Here is a 27315-nt window from a genome sequence, read left to right as displayed (position 1 = left end):
AGTACAGTGATGCAATCTTGACTCATTGCAACCTCCACCTCCTGGGCTCAAGCAATCCCCCCACCTCAAGCTCCTGAATAGCTGAGACCATAGGCATACACCACCATGCCCAGCTAATTTTTTAATTTTTATAGAGATGGGGTTTTGCCATGGGGGGTTTGCCATGTTGCCTAGGTTGTTCTTGAACTCCTAGACTCAAGTGATCTGGTTGTCTTAGCCTCCCAAAATGCTAGGATTACAGGTGTGAGCCACCACACTTGGCCTGAAAAGCATTTTCTAAACTGTAACTATTTTTTAAATAGCAATTATCATTACTTTGGACCAATGTCTGGGAGATCTAAGGAAGTCATAGACATACATGGTACAAATACATCCAGGCAGCTGGTGTCATTTTGTAACTAAAAGTAAGTGTGCACTGTGTGGAAGAGGAAATTTTTCATCTAGGGCCTAGGACAGGCCAATAATGTAATTGGGACTTGGGGCAATTAAGGCAACATCAGGAAAGAACAGTATCTGGGGAAGCAATGAGAGAACCCAGTGGAAATTCCTGTTTACTAGAATGTAAGCTCTGAAAGGGCAGGGTACTACAACAGTGCCTTGCGCATAGCAGCCACTCACAAAAATATCAATTGAATGAATGAATAAGGGTGAAACATTTTGAGTGCTCCTAATTCAAGTTCCTTACAAAGGGCAACTAAGAGAGTGCTACCAAGATGTTTTGCTTGGAGCACCAACCTTTCATGCCTGGCTTAGCTGGAAAAAAGGCTAAAAACCTGATGATTTGTTTGTTGGTTTTTTAAAAGGGAAGTTAAAATAGGCCCTTGTAGTTTGCTTTTGACTAACTTGTCTCTCCCATTAAAATCTAAAGTTCCTGAGGGCAGAGAAAAAGGCAACTGGCCTCTAGTAGGTACCCAGTCACTTAGCTGAATTGTTGAGTTAGCTTCCTAAAGGAGTTATAAAGTCTTGGAGATACCCTCCGGAAGGCAATCCTTTTCAAAGCAAAGAAGAGGTTTCTTGAGGAGTGGATGAATAACTATCTCATGTTTGAGAACACAGCAAGGAACGTGCAGCTTCTGTACAATTGTTGATAGCAGCAGGGAGGCAGAAAGTGATAGAGAGAGAGAGAGAGAGAGAAGATAGGAGTGTCTCCATTTGTGGTTCTTAGGTTCTTATTTATTTGGAGGATGACCGATCCACTCTTTCCAGTAGAATATAAATAAGCACTCTTGCACTATCAGGGAAGAGAGGTGACTATATTTTGCTTGCCACAGGGCCAGCTCAGAGCCTGACATGCACCCTGGCTCAATAGGGAATTGTTTGGAAGACCATTTTGGAAAATAGTTTGGCATTACGTAGTAAGACAGGCACACCCTCAGTAAAAATCCTCAATAAACTCTTGCATGAGGGTAGCAGGTTACGTGTGCAAGGAAGTTCCTAGCAGCACTGTTTGTAAGAGCCCCCAAAAGGAACCAATCTCTGTCTATCAATAGGATAACAACAACAACAACAACAGAAAGTCATATATTCACCCAAGGGACTATTACACATCAAGAAAGATTATTGGAATAAATGAACTATAGCTGTGCTACTAGAGAAATGCAAAAAATAGAGAATGAAAGTCCAGGGAGAAAAAGCAAGCAAGTAAAGCAAGGGATGGTAGAAGCTTTTGCAGAAAAAAACCATCCTGATGATACTAGATGTCTTGAATATTTAGTTTCTCAGGCTGAGTATCTGGAAGTCTCCCAACAATATATGGCACAAATTGGAGAGAAGTAGCTAAGTAATATCAGCTTAGCCTTGGCCTTAATAAAACCAATGTGGAACTCTTAAGAAGAGGATTATTAGGCAAAAGGAATATGACAAAAAAATTGAAAATGAAAGGTAATAGGTTCACTCTGTCTTTGAAACTCTTACCTACAGTTTAATAAAGAAAGCTCGGTAGCAAATTCAATGAGAAATAGCTGCAACTTATCTAATTTGTGAAGTTTAATTGCTTAGTAAATCTGTTCACAGTTTTATTCATAGGATAGTTACTGGGTAACTCTCAAATTAATCTCCTTTTTTGAGGGCCCTGATATGAAATACAGGTATATCCTAGTATTCTATTGATTATGTTTTTGGTACCTGGAAAGGGTGGATCTGTTTGCCTCCTGGATTGAAAGGAAGGAGGTATTCTAGAATTAATAATTCAAACAGGGCTGTTACACTGGGAGGAGAGAAAAGAGTGTCAAGGCGGTGCTAAGAATCTGGGAAAACTGCCAGCACGTTTTGCATGATGAGTGTGTGTGAAAATACAAAGAGAAACGTGGTCCAGTGGTTGATTTGTTTCTTCTTCCTTTATAAGGGTGGTTTACTTTTAAACAAAATTATGTGATTCTTTTTCAACTTCCATTAAGAACAGAGTTGATAACAGATCTCTTTTAAGACCAGAGTTTCTGCAAACATCATGCCCGACCATAACAGAATTTGATCACTTTGCATTTTCCTGCACCTTTCATCATGGCAGAGAGTGTACCCTGAAGATTTACATGGCATCATCTATTCTCTGGCCACCTTGTGGAATGCGACCTATATTGCTATATCTAAAGGGGAGCCCATTACAATTTACAAATTAAAAGTCAGTGGGAAAGAACATAATCTTGGCAACTGCCTCTTGGGAAATCTTACAACTGCAAGAGCGCCATGGAAGAGCGCTTTAAATACCATCGTGTTTCATCCAATCTCCTCACAATTGTATAGGAGGGCATGTGGCCAAGGCCTTGCAGAGAAAAGGCCGGGGTGCCCAGGCTTGTGATTGGCTAGGGGGCGTGATGCTAAGCGAGCCACTTAGCCCTCTCTTGCTTCATGAGGAGCACGCCACATGCTTCTTTGCACATTCTTTTAAATCCTTGTGTGGTTGGCATTTGGAAAAATATCGACTGCAACCAGAAGTCGCAATCCCGATGACAGCTCCCGAAATCTCATCTTTCTCGCAGCAACATCTACTGTCAGCTCCCCACCCCTGTTACAAGAGAGCCTTCCCCACCCAAGTTGTGCTCCAAATAGAAAGAATTTCAGATGTACATGTTTGGCTCCCTCCTCTAGAGGCCTTGACAAATATTCAGGTAGTAAATAGCCTGAGAGAAATGCTGCTGATAAAATTAGTTCAAATATTTCCCAGAAAACAAACCTGACACCACCATGATACTTGATAGCTCAGCCTCAGCGCTTTCGAACCTTTCCAAACCCCTTTGCCTTCAAAGCCCAAATGTCCTGTCTTAAATTGCTTTTATTTTTCTCCTTTCCAAACCTGATCCTTGCCACTTCCTCTCCTCAAAAAAATAACCCTATGGTAATAGAGTAGTCTAACCAGGGATTTTACATTACAAATGACTACGTTGAAGGTTAATATCCAAGGTCAGGTGTCATTCATATCTATTTGAATTTTGTTCTTCTGGTTTATGATATCATCTCAGTCACCTCATTGATTTATAACATGGTAATCCCATATCATCATTCATTTTCCTGAAATTCTATTCATGGCCTGGTATCAAACCCTCTCTTTCATACCCTTTTTGTTTTGTCTGATCAATAGCTTTACACTCCTTGCATTTATCTCTTTCCCACAGGTCACACTACCCCTCGTGTCCAAGATTGTTTGATTGATTTTCACCCTGTCACCTTCTCTTTTTCCTAAATCTTATTGTAGAAAAAAAAATGTTAACCCTTCTCTTGAGTATTTTACAGTACTTTGCTCTCCAAAGCCAGTTCACATCTTGATTTTCAGGTAAGTAGCCTCTCTAAGTACATAGGCATGCTGATTTGTCGGTATCAAATATGAGGCATTCGCTCCAACTTAGCTGAAGGTCTTGGACTCGAACTCCTAGTAAGAGCTAACAATCCCCGGGGCTAGCCACTAGGCTCAGGGCTTTGATGAATTCTTTTTTTTTTTTTTTTTTTTTATTGAGACGGAGTCTCGCTCTGTCGCCCAGGCTGGAGTGCAGTTGCCAGATCTCAGCTCACTGCAAGCTCCGCCTCCCGGGTTTACGCCATTCTCCTGCCTCAGCCTCCGGAGTAGCTGGGACTACAGGCGCCCGCCACCTCGCCCGGCTAGTTTTTTGTATTTTTTAGTAGAGACGGGGTTTCACCGTGTTAGCCAGGATGGTCTCGATCACCTGAGCTCGTGATCCGCCCGTCTCGGCCTCCCAGAGTGCTGGGATTACAGGCTTGAGCCACCACGCCCGGCTGCCAGTAACTATTAGAAGCAGATATAGAAGACCTGTGTAATCTTGGGCTCAGACGAGTGTTCTTTTCAATCTTGCTATACTGCTTTAGAGTAGCAAGCCAAGTGACATCATTTGGTACTAAAATATTACTATGCAACCAAGAGCCTTACATTTCTTCACTTGAAACATAACTAAAAAATAAAAACTTTTAAGAAAAGTGATTCTAAAATAAAGTTAAATGTAAGCCAGCGACTGGAGTAAAATATTTGCAATGCATATAACCAACACAATATTAGTATCCAGAATACATACAGTCATTACTAATCAGTGAGAAGAGGAGACAAACAACTCAATGGAAAAATGGGCAAAGGATAGAAACTGAGGATTCATAAGCTATAAACATACGCCAGTAAACATATGAAAAGACTTTCTAACTTATTAGGAAAATGCAAATTAAGACAAGATACCATTTCACATCTATCAGACTAGCAAAAAATTTTCCAGTCTGACAAGTTAGGCATGGGGATTGGTACAATAATTCTTAGAATAATTTAGCAATATTTACAGAGTTAATTAAGTGTGCTTACTCTACAACACAGGATGGCCACTTCTAGGTATATTTCGTGGGGCAGTGTTTTCCAATTTCCCCATTATGACATACATAAAGAAGGATAATATTCATAGAGCACATTGGGGTAAGCTGAGGAGGCTGTTCACAGCAGGAGGTGGTCACCTTAGGTGCCCCATCTAGGGAGCTGTGGTCACCTTAGGTCCCACATCTTCTACCCAACTGTGAGGCACTGCTATACAGAATTGTATATAAGCTCTGCCCTAGAGAAGCTTGTTTCTGTGTGCTCAAGAAGACAAGCACAAAAATGCCCACCACAGTATTTTTATCATACCAAAATCCAAGCAAAGCAAAATGAGAAAAACAATTTAGATGCCCATCAGTAAGGGAATGTATAAAAGTATTATAGGATACTACAGTTAAAATTAATGAGCTTGAATTACAAGGATGAGTTGCAAAAGCATGATGTTGAGTAAGAAAAGCAAAATGCAGCCAGGTGTGGTGGTATACACCTGTCGTCCCAGCTACATGGAGTAGGCTTGGGTGGGAGGATTAATTGAGCCTGGGAGCTTGAGGCTGCAGTGAGCTGTGATCACGCCACTGCCTTACAGTATGGGCAACAGAATGAGACCTTTTCAAAAGAGAAATAAAGAAACAAAGAGAGAAAGAGAAAGAGAGAGAGAGAGAGAAAGTAAGGAGGGAAGGGAGGGAGGGAGAGAAAGAAAGAAGGAAGGAAGTGAGGGAGGTAGGAAAAAATGCCAAAGAATGCATATGCTATGTGTACAAAATTTTAAAACAATCAAAAGTGTATATACCTATGTAGTAAACATATACAAATTATGAATGGGGAGGATATGACCAACTTCTAGATAGCAATTGTCTCTGGAAATGGAGGAGAGGCAATAGGATTTGATAGTGGATGAGGAAGTCTACGGATATCTGTAACATTGTATTTCTTAAAAAATAAAAATAAAATGAATGTGGCAATAAGTTTACATGTTCAATCTAGGTTGTAAATACATAGTATCAAAGTATATTTTCACTATTTGTGTATATGACATGCCCTGTAATTAAAAAAAAAAAAATGAATAACTAGATCAATGGTTTCAAACCGGGATGTACATTAGAATTACAAGGAAGTTTTTAAAATTTTTCATGCTGGGGCTATATCAGAGACCATTTAAATCAGAAACGTAAGGGTTGGGGCCTGGACATCATATTGTTTAAAAGCTTCTCCAGTGATCCTAGCATGTAGCTTTGGATCAAGAACTGCAAAATTAGATGATCTCAAAAGTTTCTTTCAAACAACATTTTCTGTTTCTAAACATTTTAATTGCAGTTTCCTCATATGGCTTCATGTGAACACAATTGTGTGAAACATGAAGTCAGGCCCTGTTAATATTCACTGAGAACTTTCCTTCTATCACAACCACTTATCTTTTCCTGGTGCTCAAGATTCTTTTGTTTTCTAGAATCACATGTTTCTCCTCTCCCATTTAAGTTGTTGTTCATCCCTCCCCCTTTCTCCTCCCACCTTTCTGAGTCCATCCCAACAAGCAATTCATCCAAGCACCACAAACTTAAGCTCTGAGTCATTCATATGCATTGCTTTTGAACATATTAAATAGATCCATATGCTTATCTACACTAAGATATAGATTTTTCCTTCAGAAAATAGAATACAAAAAAAATCATTCCAATGTGTACACTTTAAATATTTTAAGCAGGCATCTAAAACGAAGCAGAAATTAAAGTAACTTGGACCAGAATTTTGAACATTAAAACATTACAGCAAATTGGTAAAACATAAACCAAATATATAGATGTCTACTTTATATCCAAAAAAGTTACTCTTTCCCTGCCATACACACAGACAACTCTCATAATGGGTCCTCCTCAATTAGAATTGGATCACAAGCAGAACAGTAATGAGTATGGCCTTTCCCAACATTTCCACCCCCAAAGCCTCTTTATTATCCTTCCCAACTTCAGAAATTTCTATGACATCATCATCAACCAATCAGAGCTTCTAATGGTTTGAAGTAACTGATGTAGCCAGACACATTGAGTTGATATAGAATCAAAGAAATGTGACATTCTCCTTAGTCTGAGCAGTTGTGTCATGGATAAACATATGATTTCCATTAGATTTCTCAAAACATGGAAAAATCGCTTTCAGACCTTAGCACTACCTCTGAAGATACTTATTTTAGATTAGAACCACTAACTAAAGTGCCATTGTCTTAAATCCTACCAAAATCTGATCTCAGCGACAGTAAGAATAGGAACACTGAAATACAATATATGTCAACAGACGAGGAAAACTTCCAGCACTGCTTAAAGTTCACTGGAAAGCAGACTGATGTCCCCAAAGGAAAAAAAGGCAAGAAATCATGCCACATTTATAACAACAAACAGATCTGAGCTTTATGTGGATTCTACAGTTTTCTGAGGCATGACCTTGGGCAGATTACCATTCTAAGCTTCGGTTTCTTGTATATAAAATGGAGAAAATAAAAATACTTCCATACCTGATGCCCAGATCTTGGCTTTTAATATCATTCTCCAACAAAAGGAGCCAGGACTCCTTGAAGAAATGGCTTATTTCAAGACTGGGGCAGGGAATGTAGAAGAGGAGCCTGAAGCATCTTGCAATGCCAGAAAGTAAGGAAGGGCTAAAAAAAATTGATATGTCAAAGGAACATAAGGGTAAACTAAAAGAGTAAACTCAAGAGTAAGATTAAACTAAAAGAGCTAAACTATGTAAGAATAAACTAAAAGAGCTCTTAGTAGACAAAGTTGTGATAATTTGATTTTTAAAAATTTGGTACTAGATGCAATAGACTGAATTTTTGTGTCCTCCCAAAATTTGTATGTTGAAACTTAATTCCCTAAGTGATGCTATTTGGAGGTGAAGCTTTTGGAAGTTTATTCGGTTATGAAAGTGGAGCCCTCATGAATGGGATTAGTGCCCTTTAAAAAAAGACCCCAGAGAGCTTCCTTGGTCCTTCTGTCATGTGAGAACACAGTGAGAAGATGGCCATCTATGAACCAAGAAGTGGGCCCTCACCACACCTCAAATCTGCTGGCACATTAATCTGGGGCTTCCTGGCCTCCAGAACTCTAAGAAATAGATTTCTGTTGTTTATAAGCCACTCAGTCTATGGTATTCTATTACAGTAGCCTAAACAAACTAAGACTTTGGATTATAACCAAAAATGGAGCACAAAATTTCTTGAGTTCATACTGATATAACAAAATGATTGAATATATAAAGAAATGGGGGGCAGAATAGATATATTTCACATACAGAAGAATACCAATTTATACAGATACTGTCCCCTCAAAGAGGTGGAATGTAACTCCCTACCCCTTAAGCATGGGCTGTGCTTAGACATTTTCTTTTAAAGAGTAAAGTATAGAGAGAAGACAGCAGGAGAGTAACTTTTTAGTGGAGAAATGACAAATACTACCTAGTCATTGTTTCAAACTCAATATTATCAGTGATAAATCACGATGATAGCAGGAATCCTTGATATGATGTGATGGGCACTTTATCTCTGTGGTCTTGTTAGAGTACGTAGTTAGGCAGACATGACCAGTGCAGGAGAGGGGCCCCCTTTCAGAAGTGTCAGGCGACCATTTGGTGATGATCAGGCGGTTGTTAAACTGTCTCTCTAAATAAATAGTTGGTCAGAGCCAGTACGAGGGAAAGGCAGGCTCCCAATAGATAGGAAACACCTGAAGCTGATAATCTGCAGCTTCCTGATAAGATCTCAGGAGTTGGGTGAGCAGGCTCAAGCATGTGCACTAATAGGCTTTAACTGATATATGACTTTTCTCCAGGAACCATTGACTGATAAGGGAAAAATGCCTTGAGTGAGCATGCATACAACTTCAGTAAATACACCATGCATGTGGCCCCTCCAAAGTGCTGGCAGGCCACTGTGCATGTGCATAGCCCACCCCAAAGGAAGAATCAGGGGAGAAAAACACAAACCCTGGAACCATGCCAATGCATAAAACCCCAAGTCCAGGACTGAACAGGACACTGAGATCTCTCAAGTTGTTACTTGGCTCTCTTCCAAGTGTACTTTGCTTCTTTTCACTCCTGCTCTAAAACTTTTTAATAAACACTCACTCACTTCTGCTCTAAGACTGTCCTCAGTCCCTCCCTCTGCCTTACACCTACTTCCGGCCCTCAGCTGAATTCTTTCCTCCAAGGAGACAAGAATCAAGCTTGCTGAAGACCCAGGTGGATTCTCTGCTGGTAACAGACTTCCTCCCAAGAACCCAACACCCGGTATAATCATGAGAGAAATTAAATTAAGAAACATTCTATACAATACCTGATCAATATGCCTCAAAACTTACAAGCTTATCAAAAACAGGGAAAGTCTGAGAAACTACCACAGCCAAAAGGAGCCAAAGAAGACATAATGACTAAATATAATGTGGCATCCTGGATGTGACCCTGGGGTAGAAAAAGGGTATTAGGGGAAAAAATGAAGAAATTTGAATACAGTAGGGACTTTAGGTGATCATTATGTATCCACGTTGGTTTCTGAATTGTGAGAAAATGTACCATACTAAAGTAAGAAGTTAATAATCAGGACAGCAGAGTGGAGGGTATACAGAAAACCTTTATATTATCTTTACAACTTTTCTATAAGTCTAAAACTATTCTAACATAAAAAGATTATAGACTTGGCACAGTGGCTCAGGCCTATAATCCCAGTACTTTGCGAGGCCAAGGCTGATGGATTGCTTGAGCCAAAGAGTTTGAAACTGACCTGGGCAACATGGTGAAACCCTGTCTCTACAAAAAAATACAAAAATTATCGAGGTGTGGTGGTGTGTATCTGTAGTCCCAGCTACTCGGGAGGCTGAGGTGGGAGGATCTATTGAACCCAGGAGGCAGAGGCTGCATTGAGCTGTGATTGTGCCACTTCATGATAACAAGGTGGCAGAGCAAGATCTTGTCTCAAAAAAAAGGATTATTAAGAAAAATGGTTACTTCATAGGGTGGTTATTCTCATAACACCAAACTTAAAGCATTTAGCACAGCATTTGGCACATAATACATGCCAATACCTGGCAACTATTATTGGTTAGCATTATTAAGCAAGGTTAACGGATGAGCTGCTTAGCAATCCATCTCAAAAGCAGAATACTCATATTATTTGGGGAGCATGAAGAAAAATCTGATAACTTCCACCACCTTAAGTGCTTATTCATGTGTTTACAAATCAGTAATCTTGGGAATCCTATTATTGTTATCTGTGCTGGACAAGTCTATTTTCATTACCATGATTTTTCCAGCATTATTCTGTATTTAAGATAAAACTCCAAGGAATGAATTGTATTATGCCTCTGGATTACTAACCTCTCTCACCTTTCTGTGTAGAGCTCAGTAATGTTCCTTCTAATAACTTTCTTCCAATTGTGTCTCCTTAGCCAACAAATTTAACTTGTAGTCATACGATCAGAAATGTGCTGTACATCCTCCCAGTGCACTGGAACGTCTTTGTCACACTGCAACATTGGCTATGGCCTAAAAAAATACATTGCACCATCTGGTGTTTGCTCACCACAATATCTCCTTGTCTGGTTCCCACTTAAACTTGCATTCCTTCTACATCATTCATTAAGCCTCTTTGACCCTGCCCCCAACCCAAATTGGAAGTCATGTCACCCTCTTCTGAGTGCTTAATTCAAATTTGCTGTTGAGTACTGGAAGCACAGTCCTGTACTGAAGGTTTCTGCAGGCATTCTGTGTAATCTCTCCTAGTTTGTTAACTCCCTCTGGGCTAAAGCCAACCCTGCTCTACCTGGTAACCTTTTCCACATTTAGCTCTGAGTCCAGCACATCAAGGGCTCCCAGTAAACATTTATTGAAGTGATGCTAATTTGGATGCCATCCAAAAAACTAACCCAAGCACTCAAATGAGCTTGCCTACCAGGAGGATTTATCTCACTTAGCACAGCACTCCAGAATAGGCTTTACTGAGTTGTCTGCAGAGACCATTTCCAAGAACTGATAATTAAATAAAATAAAAATAAATGCCACTAGTGACTGCCTTATTTTCCTATTGGTTTGTTTTTGTATCTTTATCATTCTTCTGGTTTGTTTATCAGAGTCAGTCATCTTCTCTTTTTCTTATTAATGCCAGTTACAGTATTTTTGGCAAATTAACAAATATAGAAATGGTTATACCCAACATGTTCCATTTCTTCAAGGTCATGAAAGGGATTGCTAAATCAGACAGATAGGTAAAATAAGACTTTTATTATCTGTCCATCCACCCACTCATCTATCTATTTATCTATTAACTTATCCATCCTACTTCAATAGTCATTTACAGATGCCTACCACATGCCAGGTGTTACGCAGGGCACTGCAGATGCAGGGGTGAATAAGAAAGGCCTAGCCCTCAAAATGGTCCCAATCTAGTTGGGGAAAAACAGTCAAATAAATAAATAAGTACAAATGCAACATAACAAGTGCTATTATAAGGATAACATAGGACAGACACTCTCTTGGACATATATGCTCATAGACTAATGACTCTTGAGCCAAAACAAACAAACCAATCCCAATTGTATTGGTCTGTTCTCACAATGCTAATAAAGACATACCTGAGACTGGGTAATTTATAAAAGAAAGAGGTTTAATGGACTCACAGTTCCGCATGGCTGGGGATGCCTCATAATCATGGTAGAAGGCAAAAGAGAAGCAAAGGCATGTCTTACATGGTGGCAGGCAAGAGAGGTTGTGCGAGGGAACTCCCATGTGTAAAACCATCAGATCTTGGGAGATATATTCACTATCATGAGAACAGTATGGGGAAAACTCTCCCATGACTCAATTATCTCCACCTGGCCCTGCCTTGACAAGTGGGGATTATTACAGTTCAAGGTGAGATTTGGGCGGGGACACAGCCAAATCATGTCACCAATCATGGGTTGTTTCATGGATTTCTTCAAATGGCTTCCATGTCTTGTAGAGGACTAGGAAGACTGGGAATGAAGCCTTGCCTCTGACATTTCCTAACTCTGATCATAAGCAAGTCACTGAACTGCCCTAAGTCTCAGCTGCCTTCTCTGTACAATAGCATCATTGAGGTCCTTGTTTAAAAGTTCCTGACATGGGAGATGTGTGTAAACTCTAAAGGGCTGTAAGAATATAATCAATTAGTTAATGAATTGCAATTATTATTATTATATTGATTACAAGGCAAAGGAAAATATTTTTCCCTTACAACCTCCTCTGGTCCACTCAGTCTCTGCAAGAATTGGAAATTTTTGGTAGAACCAGTTTTTTTCTCTTAATCTGTATAGTCAAGCTCTACTTTTCTGCTTTTACTAGACTGGTGTCTGGTGGCTTCCTCAGACCCCTGGGTGCCAAGATGTCAGTGTATGCTGTGACAGAGCACCTGGCAGATTGACTTTAAACCTCCATATGTGTGCTAGCTACCCCATCGCTGCTCAGAACAGGAGGTCCAAACAGCAGTTTTGGATGCTGTGAGTCTTAGAACTCATGGTTTTAGTCTAGTCAGATGTTCATTCATATTTGGGGACAAAAACAAAAACAAACCTAAAAAAAAAAAATCAAGAGATGCAACATCTTAAGGAAGAAAGTTTGGATCTTGTTAAAAGATAGTAGTGATTGAGGGGTGGGGAGAAGGGCAATAGTGTCCCAATACTATCTCTGAGAGCTGGCAGGGGCTTTGTGGCCTGGATGAATTCAAAGCCTACAGGACATAAAGCCACATGTTTTTCTCGTGAGCCCCACAAATATAAAGCTCCCTTAATCCACACTAAAATAAAACTGAAATGTAAGCCGGCCCCGATCTATATGCAGCATGACCTCTTCCACCACCCTACAGCTCATTCAATCTCCAACCTACTGGTTGCCTTGCCACGCTAATTTCACCTCCTAAAAAATTCTTCCTCATTCCTCCTCATCCCCCTCCCATATTCTTTTGACTTTTTTTTTTTTTTTTTTTTTTGCCACCCAAACAGCATCCCAGAATGCCTCATTTGGTGACATCACAGATAGCCATGGGTTGCTTCTGGTGTCCCATCTGTTCCTGCAGGCCTTGCCTCAGTGCGGGTGAGATATGAAGGGAGTGTTCAGTTGAGGCTGGGGTGGGGGTGGGGGTAGGGATCGGGCCTTTGAAGCTGTTTTCTATCAGGGCACTGCAGCTGTCAGTGTTGGCTGTGGAAGCCAGTGATTGTCCTTGTAGCTCCCTGTTGCCGGCAGTGCACTGTGCTTGCGGATATTAATTGGGCTTTCATTATGTGAATAAACCCAGAGGCTTTTGCAGCCGATTCCTATATATATATTGATTTATTAAAAATGCCAATAACTAACAGCTCTCTCAAAGCAGCTTTCAATGTATTTGATAATTAGTTGGTTTATGGTTTTTGCACCATTTTTCTTCCTTTTCTTATTTCTTTTTACACATCACAGCATAATAGATCACAGAATCTTTGGGACAATGAACAGGCACATTGGCTAAATCACCTTATTACACTTCCATATAGTTGAAAAGAGGCTTAATGCTAAATTATCAGATCCCAGCTATTGTGGAAACCAAGAAAGAATAATGCTCCAAATTAACGACTGTGGTGCCTCTGTGCCACTCATTGTCCCAGGACCTACTGGCACGCCTCCCACGGGCGCTCTCCATTGAGTCAGCACTCCTCTGAAATGAACAGTGGGGCCCAAATTCAGGCGGGGAGGGAGCCTCTTTACTTTTTGGTGTATTATAGGCTATAAGATATCTTAGGACCTGGTCTTGGGGAAAACAAACAAACAAATAAACAAACTTGTATTACATTTGTGTGTAACTGTGGGAAAAATTGTGCTTTGGCACACCCCAAATTCAGCATGTCACAGGAGACTTCAGCACCTGAGATACTATATAATATTCCCCAAAAAGTGGAGATGAAAGGAGAAATTGCTCATTTGTTTCATTTCACTGAAACTTTTCAAAGGAAGAAAAGATGTTCATTAAAAGTTAACAGTGAGGCAGCTGTGCTGAACTCCCAAAGAAAATGTCATTGTCACAGGAGCCTGTGACCCAGTATCATTCTCTGTAGCAGAATCTAAGGTTCCTGTGGTCTTGTGGTCTTTGAGCCATTAATGTAACTGAAAAAGAAGAGAAGTGTCCCAAGAATGTGGGGATGCAGATGGATTTGGGAGGACCATTGTTATAGCCTGCATGCCACGACTTCATAGGAAGAAAATATAATTTCGATTCTAAAAACTAGGTAGGATAAGAGATCCTAACGAAGCTCTTCCTCTCAGTTCTGGGAAGAGGAGTTGAACTTGATTTCCTTACAATAAATGATTTATGTCCAATTCTCTCTCTCTTTCTGTGTCTGACTCTTTCTTTCTCACTCTACTTCTTTAAGTGAAAAGCCCACTGATATTAGATGGGCAAGAGTGGAAATATGGAACAAATGAGAAAAAGCAAAACCAAACCTTAACAAAATTGCTGTTTTCATGTTCAACTATAGGTTGTTTCTGCAGTGTTATATATGGTTATTTCTAATACAATCTCTGAGAAAAACAAGCAAACAACTGTGTTTCAGGTAAATATGCAAAGATAACTGTATATTTGTGCCATTGGACAAACTCTTCTTGAATGGCTTCATGCAGTTAACAGTTCAGTGATGACAATGGAACTTTGGGTAGCAAAGATAATAACTAAGTGCTAATTTTGGAGAAAACAAATCATGTTTCTGACTATTTAATATAACACTTCTCTTTATATATTTTAAAATGGGTAGAGAATAAAAGTATCCCTTCCCCCTACCAAAAAAATTCAGAAAGTATTCACAAGGTCCAAAACTAAGGACCCAGGGTCATTTTAAGAAAACCATTACATTCCTATTCAAGACCATATGAAGTCATGCTTATTACTTTGCACTAATATTCTCTTTCAACTTAATAAGGGAAATAGAAAGATAGCCAGCAATATCATGCCTAACCTTTATCCCACTGAGGTGTTCTGACATAGTAGCTATACAAACACACCTTTATTAATTAAGGTATGTTAATAGGAAGAAATAATATTCCATTCAGAAGGGCACAGAGAAGATATAATGGGTATGTGCTGCTTTTCTGAGACCCAAGATAAAACAGAAAAGTGACACATACGGAGGAGATGGCACCATACTGTAATTCTGGTTTTCTCATGTTGCCAGGGTGGTTCCCTCAGCAATATAACATTTGTAGTAATGGCCTCCATTCATTTAGTGCCCACTATGCTCCAGGCTCCACGTAACATGCTTACATATATGAATATTTCTCATACTGTTGAGTTACATTACTGGAAATGTCAAGACCAAACGTTGCTTATTTATTTTTGATAAGGGCTGAGAGTGGAGTAAAATAGTAGAGGCATTAAAAGAAGAAGAAGAAGAAAAAAAAGAAAGATACTTATCTTCATTTCGTGGATTATTTCTCAGTTTTCAGTTTAATTTCTCTCTTGGCTAACCTTGCAGCAATTTAGGGCCTATGGGAAGGGGATTAACTTCAGAATACCTATGCTGTTTCTTCTCCCCAAAACATCTACAATGCATCCCCCAGCTTCCGTATTCTTTCTGTACCATTTCCAAATAATCCTTATGCCAGCTCTGAAAGTTCACCTCAGTAGTCACTCTGCATTGGAAAACCAGCCCTGCAACAGGAGGGACTTTCTCTAGAGCAGCCCTATTTTCTGAACCCCACACTGAGACACATTGTCTAAGAAGTTGGGACCTATTTGAAAGAAAAACTGGTGAAATTTGTGAAATTTAGACTCACAGAAAATCCAAAGCATAGAGTTGACATTCTTTTAAGAATCCCAGGGTTACATTTCAGAACTGCACAGCAGACAACCCAAAAGTCCACAGACCCTGGGATTCTTTCCATCCTCTAAACGGATTCCCGACAAGAAGCCTGTGGGCTCTGCTTCTCCCATTTGCGCCGTTTTAGAATGTCTGCTCCAGGTTACTGAGTACCTTAGCAAACACAGCTTCATAGGCATGAACAGGCAGAGGGTCCATAGAGTTTGAGGGTGACTGATGGATCTTTATGGAGCAGAGCAAGCTGTGAAAAACAAAATAGAACAAGAACAAAGGGGTCCTGTACACTCGAGGAGTTTACTCCACTAACAATCTTGCTCCGACATGTGAATCTTTCAGATCGGTGTCAGCTCAACAGTGATGTTCTATGAAATCATTCAGTGTAGGCATCTGATCATCTAGACCTGTACTGCCCAATATAGTAGCCACTAGCTACAGATGACTACTGAGTACTTGTAATGTGGCTAGCATGAATTGAGATGTGCTATAAATGCAAACTATATGGGAATTTCAAAGATGTAGGGCACATAAAGAACACAAAATATATCATGTACAATTTTTTATATTGATTACATGTTAAAATAGTATTTTGAATATATATTATTGGAGTCAATTTTACTTTTTCACTTTTAGAAATGTGGCAACCAGAAAATTTAAAATTATAAGTGTGGCTCTTGTTTAAGGCTCACATTACGTATTTCCATTGAAAGCACTGGTCCGGATAGTTGGATGGAATAACAGGACATGATGTTATAGGGCAAGACAAGTCTTCTGAAATTACCTTTGCTTTGTTCTTAATTTTGCAGGTGACATTAACACAGGATTTCTAAATACAGTATAAAAAGATGTTTTATATGGATACTTTTTTTGGTATAAATGTATTTTTACGAGTGAGTCTCTCTTTTTAGTTAAAAATAGGCAAAAAATTTGTAAGTAATTAAAATACAGCTTGAAATTAAAAATTACAAATACCTACCCTTTGGTTTTTTAACATTACAAAGAATTATAATTAATGATTGATTTGGTCTCCCTGCCCCCAGAAGAGTATTAAAATAAGTTTACTTAGATTCAATGTGAAAATTCTTGAAAGCCAGATGTTGTGTTCAAGTGAAAAAAAAAAAAAAGTCAGCATTAGGCATTTGGTTATTATAGTCTTTACTTTGAAAGAAATAAAACACTGCAATATTCAGTGAGAGTTGTTTAATAGTTGCATATATCTTCTAGGTTGTATTGCTATTCTTAATAAATCAAGAAAGTTCTTGTTGTTTGAGTTAAGCAACTTGGTAAAATAAGTATGTAACATTTTGTATGAGTCAAGCAACTTGGTAAAATAAGTATGTAACATTTAAGTTAAGCCACAGAGTATTGCCCAAATGCAGTCTTGTCCCTGGCCATCTTGCAATGTTCAGATTCTTTTATAACACGATGAAATCATCTTACATGACAATTTTACCTTGGAGTACGTAACAGCTAATCAGCTGTAACAAACAATACTAGATCACAGGCAAAAACACACATTTTTCTTCACTAGCAAGTCCTGGAGTTTAAAACTTCAATAGCAATTTTAAAGCATGTCTTCATAATGAATAGTATATTGCAAGTAGCAGAGTGCATTCTAAGCAGTGGCTTTATATTCTGTTTACTTAAAATCATTCCATATGCACTTATGATAAATTACTTAATCTTTAAACATAAAATGTTTTAACTCAAGGATAAGATTCCTACTCAATAAATGCACAGGGATACTATTACTTCTTAATCAGAAAGCTAAAAATATATGCATTCAGAAACGATGTTTGCTGAAGTACTTGCAAGCCTAAGCATCTTCATTCTAAAAGGGATATATCCAAGGCTGATACCAAGGAGATGACTTTGCAGAATAAAAGCTACATGTTTTTCCCGTTAAATTTTGTTTTATTTTGTTTTTCTGACCCAACTTTGGATTGTTGAGGCATCAGGTAATAAGCTGTAGAAACATACATTCTATCCATGCTGAGTAATATACAGATCACAGCTGTAACTCAAGCCACCAACTAAGAATAAAAGCACAAGAAAACAAACCAACCAAAATCGAAAGCAAACAACATGCTTATCACATAATAACTATTGAATAATGCAAATATGAACAAAGCAAACCAAGCAGGGGGCCTCCATCTCAGGAAGAAGAAAAGCCAGCAAATAGAAGGCAGTGATTGGGAAAGCGATAGGCTCTTCCTCCTCGTTCATTATTGAGAAAAAGTGGATCAGGACTGACATCTGCTGGCCTTGTTAATGGGATGTACCCATTGAAACAAGGGTCTTGGAGAACAAAACATTCTGGTGGGGTGATATTGCATCACTGGGGTAGGGAGGAGGCAATGGCTTGGCAAAGGCCTTTCTGGTGAGCTGCTTCCGAAGGAGCCAATCAGCGACCACTCCTTGGGCCAGAGTAGCCTCAGTTTTTTCCCCTCTTTGACATTTCACCCTCATAACCAGGAATGTTTTTCTAATCATCCCAAGAAGGGACAGAATATTATGTAGGTGGATTTCTACTTAGGATGACACAAGTTCCAAGAAGTAGTGGTTAAGTAGATGCTCAATAGATATGACAGACAATTCCAAGTCTTTATCAAAAGGCTCATTGGAGAATAAATTACTTGAAAAGGCTCATTGTGTGTCCACCCATTGACAACCTCAATAGCTTTCAGCAGTACCACGCTAGGGATCAGCCTCTTGAACATGTACTGAGTCCTGAATCTGTTCAACTTTTGTCAATCTCTCTTCTACCTGCTCTATTTTCTAACTGAAATCAATCTTGTGGCACAGACATTGGGTTTTTGAAATTTTGTCCTCGTGGGGCTTTGCTTCCAATCTCTGGGGTCTTAGTTTTCTAAGCACAGTACTATCCATCATTGGGAAATACCAGTTCATCATTGGCCTGGAAGGTATAAGAAACCTAGGGCAGTGTCTGTCTTACTCAAGTCATCTTCTTGGCACCTAGTACAGTTCTTATCATATAAATAGTTACTCAACAAGTATTTATTGACTTACTTTGAAAGTATTCTATATTCCCTCATGTTGCTTTTAGGAATGCAATGTCTCTACCATGGATCTAAACAGAGCCTAGTGTTCTAGTGTTTAATTAGAAACCCTAGTTTTAATTGGAAATAAGCAGTGATGCTGAGTATTTTTTGGGCCTCCTACCAGTGCCCTTCTCCATGTCATTTTAATCTTATCTCTTATGGGAGGTGCAGCATTAGACTTTGTAATAGTAGGCTTAGGTCATGAGTTATACAGAAATTCTTTTCCAGAACAATCCATAGTGTGCTTCCTTTCAATAACAAAAGTGAGACTGGTGGGCCAGAAGTCTTTTTCCCTACACCTTTTGCTTATATGAATGTCAAAGTACTGTCAAAAGTATATATGACTGCTGTCTCTTTCAGTTAAATACATGTGTATGCCTCTTAGTGTATGTGTGCATGTACCCCTGGACACAAACAACTTATTTAAAAAAATTCTTTTTACAAGGCATATGGAAAAATTGAAGCCTGGAAAAATTTCCCCAGAGACAGAAGGGGGAGAAAGCCTGAAACTTTGACTGCCAGAGCATGAAAGAGACATACTGATCACACATTATCTTTAAAAACACTTGCAAAAATCATCCGGCTTAGATGAAGCTGGATGAAATTGATCCAGCAAAGCTGAATTACATTGCCACCTCAAACTACATTTTGGGAGGCAGAGGCAAACTAGTGCATATAAATCATTAGCTTTAAGGAAAAAATTATTAGCTTATGTCAAAAACTCTGCAAATCCCATTTTCTCTTTTCACCTTCTTTGAGCCTCTGTACTTTAGTCCCAGCTTAAACAAAAGAAAAATGAATAGTTTCATTTTTCTTAAATACAGTTGAAGTAAAGGCCTTTTTTTTCATTCTGATTAAATAATTCTGAGTGTTTTTTGTAGTCATTAATGTTGTAATGGGGTTAATAGTTTATATATATTTGTAAGATTCTCTAAGCCTTGGGATTATTCTCAGATTTAAAAAAAATTAAGATCGTAAAAGAAAATATCGGTCTTAAATTATTGGGTACTACCATCTCAATATTTATAACTCATTTCAACAGTTTTATTGAAAACATATTCATTTACATTTTGAAAAAATTTGAAGGTGGAAATAAAAATCATCCTGCTCAAAAACTTTGCAAAGCATTTTGCTTTTTATATACCATGGTAACCTAATAAAGACACTGTCACTTGGCAGATGGCATGGCATATTAGCCTTGAAATGAAACACTAGATGCCAAAACTATTAACTCCAACGTGCTCAGAAATTTAAAAAAATAATAATTTTTAATAATTTTTAAAAAACATTTATCTTGTCCTTCATCTTATCCTGCAACAAAAAGTAGTCAATTTCTAAAAGGGAAAAAAGCTCCAGTGCTTACTCAAATATGATTTGCAAATACAGTACCAGCAGGCATTTGAAATACTGAATCTGGACTGGAGCATCCAGGCTAATAGTCTCAGTCCTATTTAAAACCATTTTGGCCGACATGTAGAGACTCTCCACTTATGCATTGTTTGAGCAGAACATTTCTTTTGTCTTATTCTTGCACCTTTATCGCAGCCCCTTTTCAAAGACATAGTTTATACAGGCAACTGGCTCTGCAATCCTAAAATCTAAGCGTCCACGGCGACGAAACGATGTAGAAGGGGTTTGATTCCTCAGGCCAAGATAAGCCATGTTCAGAATACAGCCTTGTCTCTTTAAGAGATGATAGGTTTTTGCAGGCAGCCTCAGCAGGCAAGGCAGGGCATCTGTGCCAGGTGGCCATGCTCCCGGATCCCTGTTTTAGGGTGTAATAGAAGAGGCAGAATACCCCTTTCCCAGAAATTTTCCTTTTTTATGGTGTCCAACATCCATATTTTGTAATTTTCAGACTCTTAATTCTAAATCTAAGTTATACTGGAAAAGAAGGTCAGATTCTCCCTCTCCTCCCCTCCCCTCCCCTCCCCACCCCTCCTCTCCTCTCCCCTCCTCTCCCCTCTTCTTTCCCATTTCTCTGTTTTCCTAAAGAGCTCATTGAACATATAACTTTTTAACCTCATCTAAATCAGGGCAAATAAACTGAGACATGGTAATGCATGCCATAGTTTTTCTTATGAAAATAATACAGGATGAAAGGAGATTTTCTTGTTAGAGAGGAAAGGATTAAACATCTTTACCCTGTATTAGCCGGTTGACTTTTAAAATATTGTCATGTAATATCAGTGCCACTTAAAACCTCTGGAAAGGCAAATCTTTCTCTGTCAAAGAGATGCCATAATTCACATTCCCAGGAAGGAATTCTATAAGAAAAGGAAACAAATACAGATTCTCACAAGACATACTCAAGGCCACTAGCCTACTAAGGAAAAAGAAGCACCTCAAAGAGATTATTCCAAATATATGGGCCAAGAACATGAATCTCTTTGGAGAAAAAAAATAATTTTCAGACTTAAATTTCAGTATATCCTTCTGAAAGATAAAATGTAGAAAACCTGAAAAATAATTTTTGGCAATGTTTACTGGTCTTTCCTCCTATCTCTGATTTTCATGGACTCTATTGTATAGTTAAAAGAATACTTCTATAGTCAGAAACCAGGCAGGAGACACTCCTGTGGTGTGGTCCATCTATCTAATATTGAAGTTCTTTTACTCTTATTCTTGTATTTAGGTTTAAACAACCCCTACCAGCCATCAAAAAATGCAAGAAGGAACAGAAGCATAGGTGAGCATATCTACCACCTCAAGGATTCTTTGATTCAGTAAATACTTACTGAGTGACTACCAAGTACCAGGCACTATTCTAGGCAGTGGGATGCTGTGGTGAGCAAGACAGCTCTAGATGAAAGCAAACCTTCAGAAATCTTGATGTTTAGGAATCAAGAGCACAAGCATATACATATACAGAATAATGTAGGCCACCGCCTATTCGTTCAAAACACTCTTTCCTACCAGCTTGCCATTGTTGCTGAAATTTCCATCATGAAATTGGTTCCTTTGATTTAGTTTGATTCCCCATATTTATTTGGAGACTCTCTCACCGTATGAATTACGATTGAGGGCAGAGTCTACAGCTCACTATAGAAGCTAAAAATGCAGGCTTGTTTTCCCAGCCTTTTGTGCAAATAAGAGAGTAGGCCTATGACCTACACTCTACAAACCTGCTTTGGGCTTTGACTTGAGAACTAGTGAGTTAAAGAGACTAGGACCATGGAGAACCCATTCCAGTGTGCATGGTGTGACAGTAGCAGCTACATTGTCTTCTAAGGGGCATCAACATAATGACAGTATCTTTTTGGATGCTGGAGGCATTGGTGGTACAATCTTCAGGGTCCAGTCTCCAGCAGCAAAAGGGGCAGTGTTCTCATTCATCTGTTGCTCGGCATGATTTTGGCTGAGGTTCCAGTTTATGGAAGACTCCATGTAGTTTTTTACCTATTTTCCTTTCCTGCTGGGTATACAACTGTACTATATTTTTCAGTCTCCCTTTTGAGTTAGGTTTGACCTTTTTACCAGAGTTCTGGCTAATAGGTTGTGGTCGATAGAAGTAGATATCACTTCCAGGTTTGATCCATAAAGTCCTCCCACCAGATTCTCCATAATCTCTCTTCCTTCAACTTTTAGCTGGCTGGTGATGCCCAGTCTAAACTTGAAGTCACATTTAAATATGGCACAGCCTTCATCAGCCTGAGTCCCTGAATGGTTATGGGTAGCAAAGCCTCCTCACCAATTAGATTTTGGTGGATGAGAAAAAAATTTCTATTGTACTATGTCATTGAGATTTCAGGAAATCCAAATAACAGCTAGAATTTCCATTAACTAATGTGCACATTCATTCCAGAGTGTGGAATGTTGCATAACAAAAACCTAAAATGCCTGGCATCGGCTAAGCAACAAGGATGTGAATGGCAGGGAAACTGACTTTGGAGGCTGAAAAGATGAAGATCTATGTTATGCAGTGGCAAAACCTTTGATAAAACTGCCTCTTGCTATAACTCAAAAGACAGGCCAAGTGCATGCTGATTCTTTAGCTCTAGGGAAAGGGGTTGGAAAACAGAATGTTAGTAGCAATTTCCAAAAAAAATGGATGAACTCAGGCAAGAATCGGCTTGTTTTCAAGCAAAAATGAAATGGAATGTCAGAACCTAGAGGTGTTGAAAAGTTGGAAAAATTGATTGCTTCCAAAACGGAAACAGTAGGAAATCAGAATGAATAAGACTCAGCCTTGCAGCTAAGAACAAATCAAGGGTGAAGTCTTCCTATTTAGACTTGATGGCCTCAATACCGTAGATAGAGAATGAAACATGAAGATGTAGAAAGCAAGAATATAAATCAGGCCTAAGAACTATGACCAGGGAAGAACCTTGGATATGCTTTCTAGCACATGAAGTTGATTAGAAGTAAATAAATTAGAAATCTACTAGATTTTTGAGGGAATTGTACTGACAAAGAAACCATAAAGTTAGACTAAAGTGTACTTTTGATTATTAAAATAAGTTTTGGGCCACCAGAGTTATGCAGCCTCCTAGGAGGGTGTATTTTCCTTCACTTATATTAGAAGTGGCCAAGGAGGAAAAGGACAAAGAAGAAATTTTAGATAGTGGATCCAGGAGCTATGAAGACCAATGGACAAGGGAGTTTCTCCAAGAAAGCAGATCTAGGATCTATTCTAGAAACTTTCCTCACTCCCAGAGCAGGGTTTTCATAACGCCTTTCCCCCAGTAAAATATGACACCTTCACCAGTGACTGCTGTGAGTCTTTTCTTTTCCACAAGGGTATGTTTACTGCAATTATTTTGTCCTCATCCCACCACTCTAGAAGGGATGTGTTGGGGAGGAGGCAGTAGGTAATTGTCCTTCTAGTTATAGGTAGCTGGGCCATGGTGAGCCATGAATGTGGACCTGATGGGAAAGATGGCATCCCTAAAGAATCTGGACATAGAGCCAAACTCAGTGAGTAGGCAGTGCTTTGAGTTCTCTTTCTTGGGGAGTGTGTGATTGTGTTGTGTGTAGAAGGAAGCATGACACAGATGTTTGGCGACCAGAAGGATAGGCTCGGGCAGAGACAAGCTAGCTGTTCCTCTCTCTTACTACGTGGTATTTCCTCTCTCATAGCTAAGTGTGGTCATGTGACTGAGTTCTGACCAATGAAATGTGAACAGAAGTGATGTATGCTGCTTCCGGGCCTGACCTATAAAAAAGGTACACATGGACTGTGTCTCCACTCGCTTTTTTCCCTTCATCTGCTGACATGAGGCTCAGGTCAAGGTGATCCTGGAAGTCCAATGCTGAAAACATTTGTGGTCTTGTTAGTTTGACCTCTTTAGTGATGACGTAGAGCAAAGCCTCACCTTCTTTCCCTCAAACACCAACTGAACTGTGAGTGAGAAATACATATTGTTTTAAGCCATTGAGATACCATGGTTTACCTGTTAATGCAGAGATTGCATCAGTATTAAAATTAACACTAGGGCTGCCTTATCTTTATTTCTGCCCATTTTCCAAGCCTCATTCTGTGGCCATCCTGGCAACCCTGTGAGCTCTCAAATGAGTATCCTTTCCATTTATTTCTTTCCTATTTGTTACCTAGAATTGGTTTTTCTTGCTTGCAACTAAAAAACCTTCCTTGATACAGTCATTGTAAAAGTTAAGTTAAATAATGCCTTTAGGATAAGGCCTGACATCTAACTAAATATTCTACAAATATTAAACTTTCCTTTGCTTTAATTGGAAGAGCTAGTTTAACACTTTCATATGAGTCAATAACAAAGTCCGTAATAGAATCAAATATTGTCTCAATGTAAATCAGATTGTTTTGATTAACTGGCCAGTTAATTAGCATCGTCTTAAGGAAAATCTTATCTTATTGGTAAATTGTGATGAGACAAGGAGAGAAAGTCTGTGGTGTTACTGAATTGGGAGTAGGTCTGAGGAGGGTTCATCATGCGCCTGCCTCTGTTCAAATCAGGAGCTTAATTCAGATGAGAATGAGCAACAAAGGAGTTAGAGGAGAAACAAACTTCATCTATGCAATTTTTCCCAAAGAAAACATGAATTAAAAAGAATATGTAAAAATCCAGATAGTGTGGAATAAACATTTCCAAAGGAGAAGGCTTATGATGTAAGTTTGTCTGCACCAAAAAATATTTACTTTTTATTTTTATTTTTAGAGATAGGATCTGCTTTGTTGCCCAGGCTGGAGTGTGGTGGTACAATCATAGCTCACTGTAACTTTGAACTCCTGGGCTCAAGCAATTGTCCTGCCTCAGCCTTCTGAGTAGCTGGTACTACAAGTGTGCACTACCATGCTCATCTAATTTTAAAAATTTTCGTAGAGAGGGGGTTCTCACTATGTTGCCTAGGTGGGTCTTGAACTCTTGGCCTCAAGTAATCCTCCCATCCTTGCCTCTCAAAGCCTGGGGGTTACAGACATAAACCACTGTGCCAGCCCAACAAAAAATTTTAATACACAAAATATACCTGTAAATAAGTAGAATTATACCTTCACATTTGTATTCTAAACGAAAAGGTTTACTCAGTTTCAGGCCTAGTTTCAAGGAATTGCCAATTATATTAGCTCTAGTAGTGAAAGTATATTATAAACATGCACATGGCAATAAGGGACATAGAATTTTCCAGAAATCCAATAACATGAGCCATGGGAGCTGGGCCTCATGGATCTGGAACTGGAAGATCATTAAGAGTCTAAGTTTAGCTCTCAAGCCTCTAACAACTGAATCTGTATGTCTTTATTTTCATTCTAAACCATGAACCGATTTCAGCCCACGTTTTACATCTTTGCTGTCATCAACTATGACCGGTTCTTTTCATATTTGTATGTTCAGATTTCCATTATCCCTAGGGTATGACTTTCTTCCTCATGGTACCATATGGTGACTAGAGCTCTAGCCATCACACCCAAGTTTCAGAGACCACAATGGAAGAGGGAATAAAGAAAAAAAGGGGACAAAGGGAATTTGCCAACTGTCACTTGAAGATTAATTCCTGGATGTGATTACATGATGCTTCTGTTTATATCACTTGATTCTAATTTTTTTATGGGAGGCTGAGAAATCTTATCTTTTTTGAATGGTCATGGATACAACGAAAGTTGGATGTTTTATTAGTGTGGAAGAGAGTAGAACAGATTTTGAGAGATGAGATACAATTGCGATAGAATCAAAGAGAAGACCGGTGGTTCTTAGAATAATTTTTAGTTTATTTTATTTAGCAAATACACAGTACTTATTATGTTTCAGTTATTTTTTAAAAGTGCTTCATAAATATCATTCTTTTAATCCTCACAGCAACCCTGTGAAATAGTTGCTATATTATCCCTATTTTGCAGGTGATAAAACTGAGGCACAGAGCAGTTAAATGATGTGTCCAAGTTACATAGCCACTAAATGACAAAATCTGGGTTTAAACCCAGCCAGTCTGGTTTAAGTACTGCCAAGAAATTGAGAAGTTTCAGAAGTGTATGCCTAGTGATATACTGGTAAATATTTAACAGTTGGTTCTGTGGCAGGGAAGAAGCCCAGACTTTTGGTGTTTGCTGACATGTATGCTGTAAACACTTCCACCATGGATAAATAACCTTGAGAACATGAATAATAATAACATATAGCCAAATAACTAGGAAGTGATGAGTTTTGAGTATTTATTAGCTTGCTTTTCATATAATTTATTTAATTATAAGCTTATATAATTTAATTTTTAATAATGGCTATGTTTAACAACTGGTTGGCAAATTTCCTGAAAATTGAACTATCTGTTCTTAGGAGCAGGTGCAAGCCCAGTCTCAGCACAGAGTTGGTGCTCCTTGTCTAGAGATGAAGGGTGTTGGGAACAGGGGAGGGTTCACAAACAACCAGCCATGGGGCTGGATTGCAGTTCTACAGTAGGAGATCCAGGAATGCCAATGCCTACCCATGCCATCCTTCACCCCTGGCCCAGGCAGCAGCAACAGGGGGACTCTTTATTTGAAGGGAGTACTTCTAGGGTTAGAGAAGACAGGGCAGTGCCCCGTGAGGAAAGGGGAGCGGCAACACTCTGACGGCCAGCCACTAGAATACTGTCTATGACACAGCTCACCTTTCCCCACTTTTGCTGAAAAAGTAGAAAGAAAAGTTAAGTAGCTTCTTCCTCCTCGCCAACAATATAGCTGGGAAGGAGGAAGGCAAATCAGCAATCACACAAAGAAAGAACTTATGTCTTAAGAAACCAGTTAAAATAGAATTGGACTTGAAATATAATTAATATCTTCAGTCTGATAAGAGAAGATATTATAAACAGTTAAAAGAGCAGATGGTTAAGAAAAGAACTAATTAGGGATTTGGGATATGAAAAATTGACGTTAAAACCTGTTTTTTTTTTTTTTTTTTTTTGAGGCGGAGTCTTGTTCTGTCGCCCGGGCTGGAGTGCAGTGGCCGGATCTCAGCTCACTGCAAGCTCCGCCTCCCGGGTTCATGCCATTCTCCTGCCTCAGCCTCCGGAGTAGCTGGGACTACAGGCGCCCACCTCGCCCGGCTAGTTTTTTGTATTTTTAGTAGAGACGGGGTTTCACCGGGTTAGCCAGGATGGTCTCCATCTCCTGACCTCGTGATCCGCCCGTCTCGGCCTCCCAAAGTGCTGGGATTACAGGCTTGAGCCACCG

At 39.1% G+C, this 27315-nt stretch overlaps 1 protein-coding gene across 5 annotated transcripts in view; it reads right to left on the bottom strand.

Moving 5' to 3' along the window:
* Positions 1-27315, bottom strand: part of NFIB (nuclear factor I B) — a 444635-nt gene that overhangs the window by 300861 nt on the left and 116459 nt on the right. The window contains exon 1 of one of the 5 annotated variants that reach the window (XM_023213129.2): positions 15593-16052. The exons of the other annotated variants lie outside the window; for them this stretch is intronic. Coding sequence (XP_023068897.1) covers positions 15593-15700 — 108 coding nt within the window. The 5' untranslated portion in view covers positions 15701-16052. Of the gene's footprint in view, positions 1-15592; positions 16053-27315 lie in introns of those variants that run through there. 5 annotated transcript variants of the gene reach the window in all.

Source organism: Piliocolobus tephrosceles, chromosome 14 (assembly GCF_002776525.5).
Source record: "Piliocolobus tephrosceles isolate RC106 chromosome 14, ASM277652v3, whole genome shotgun sequence".
Taxonomy (NCBI): domain Eukaryota; kingdom Metazoa; phylum Chordata; class Mammalia; order Primates; family Cercopithecidae; genus Piliocolobus; species Piliocolobus tephrosceles.
Note: the sequence above shows the minus strand (reverse complement) of the source record. Positions and strands in the feature narration are given on the sequence as shown.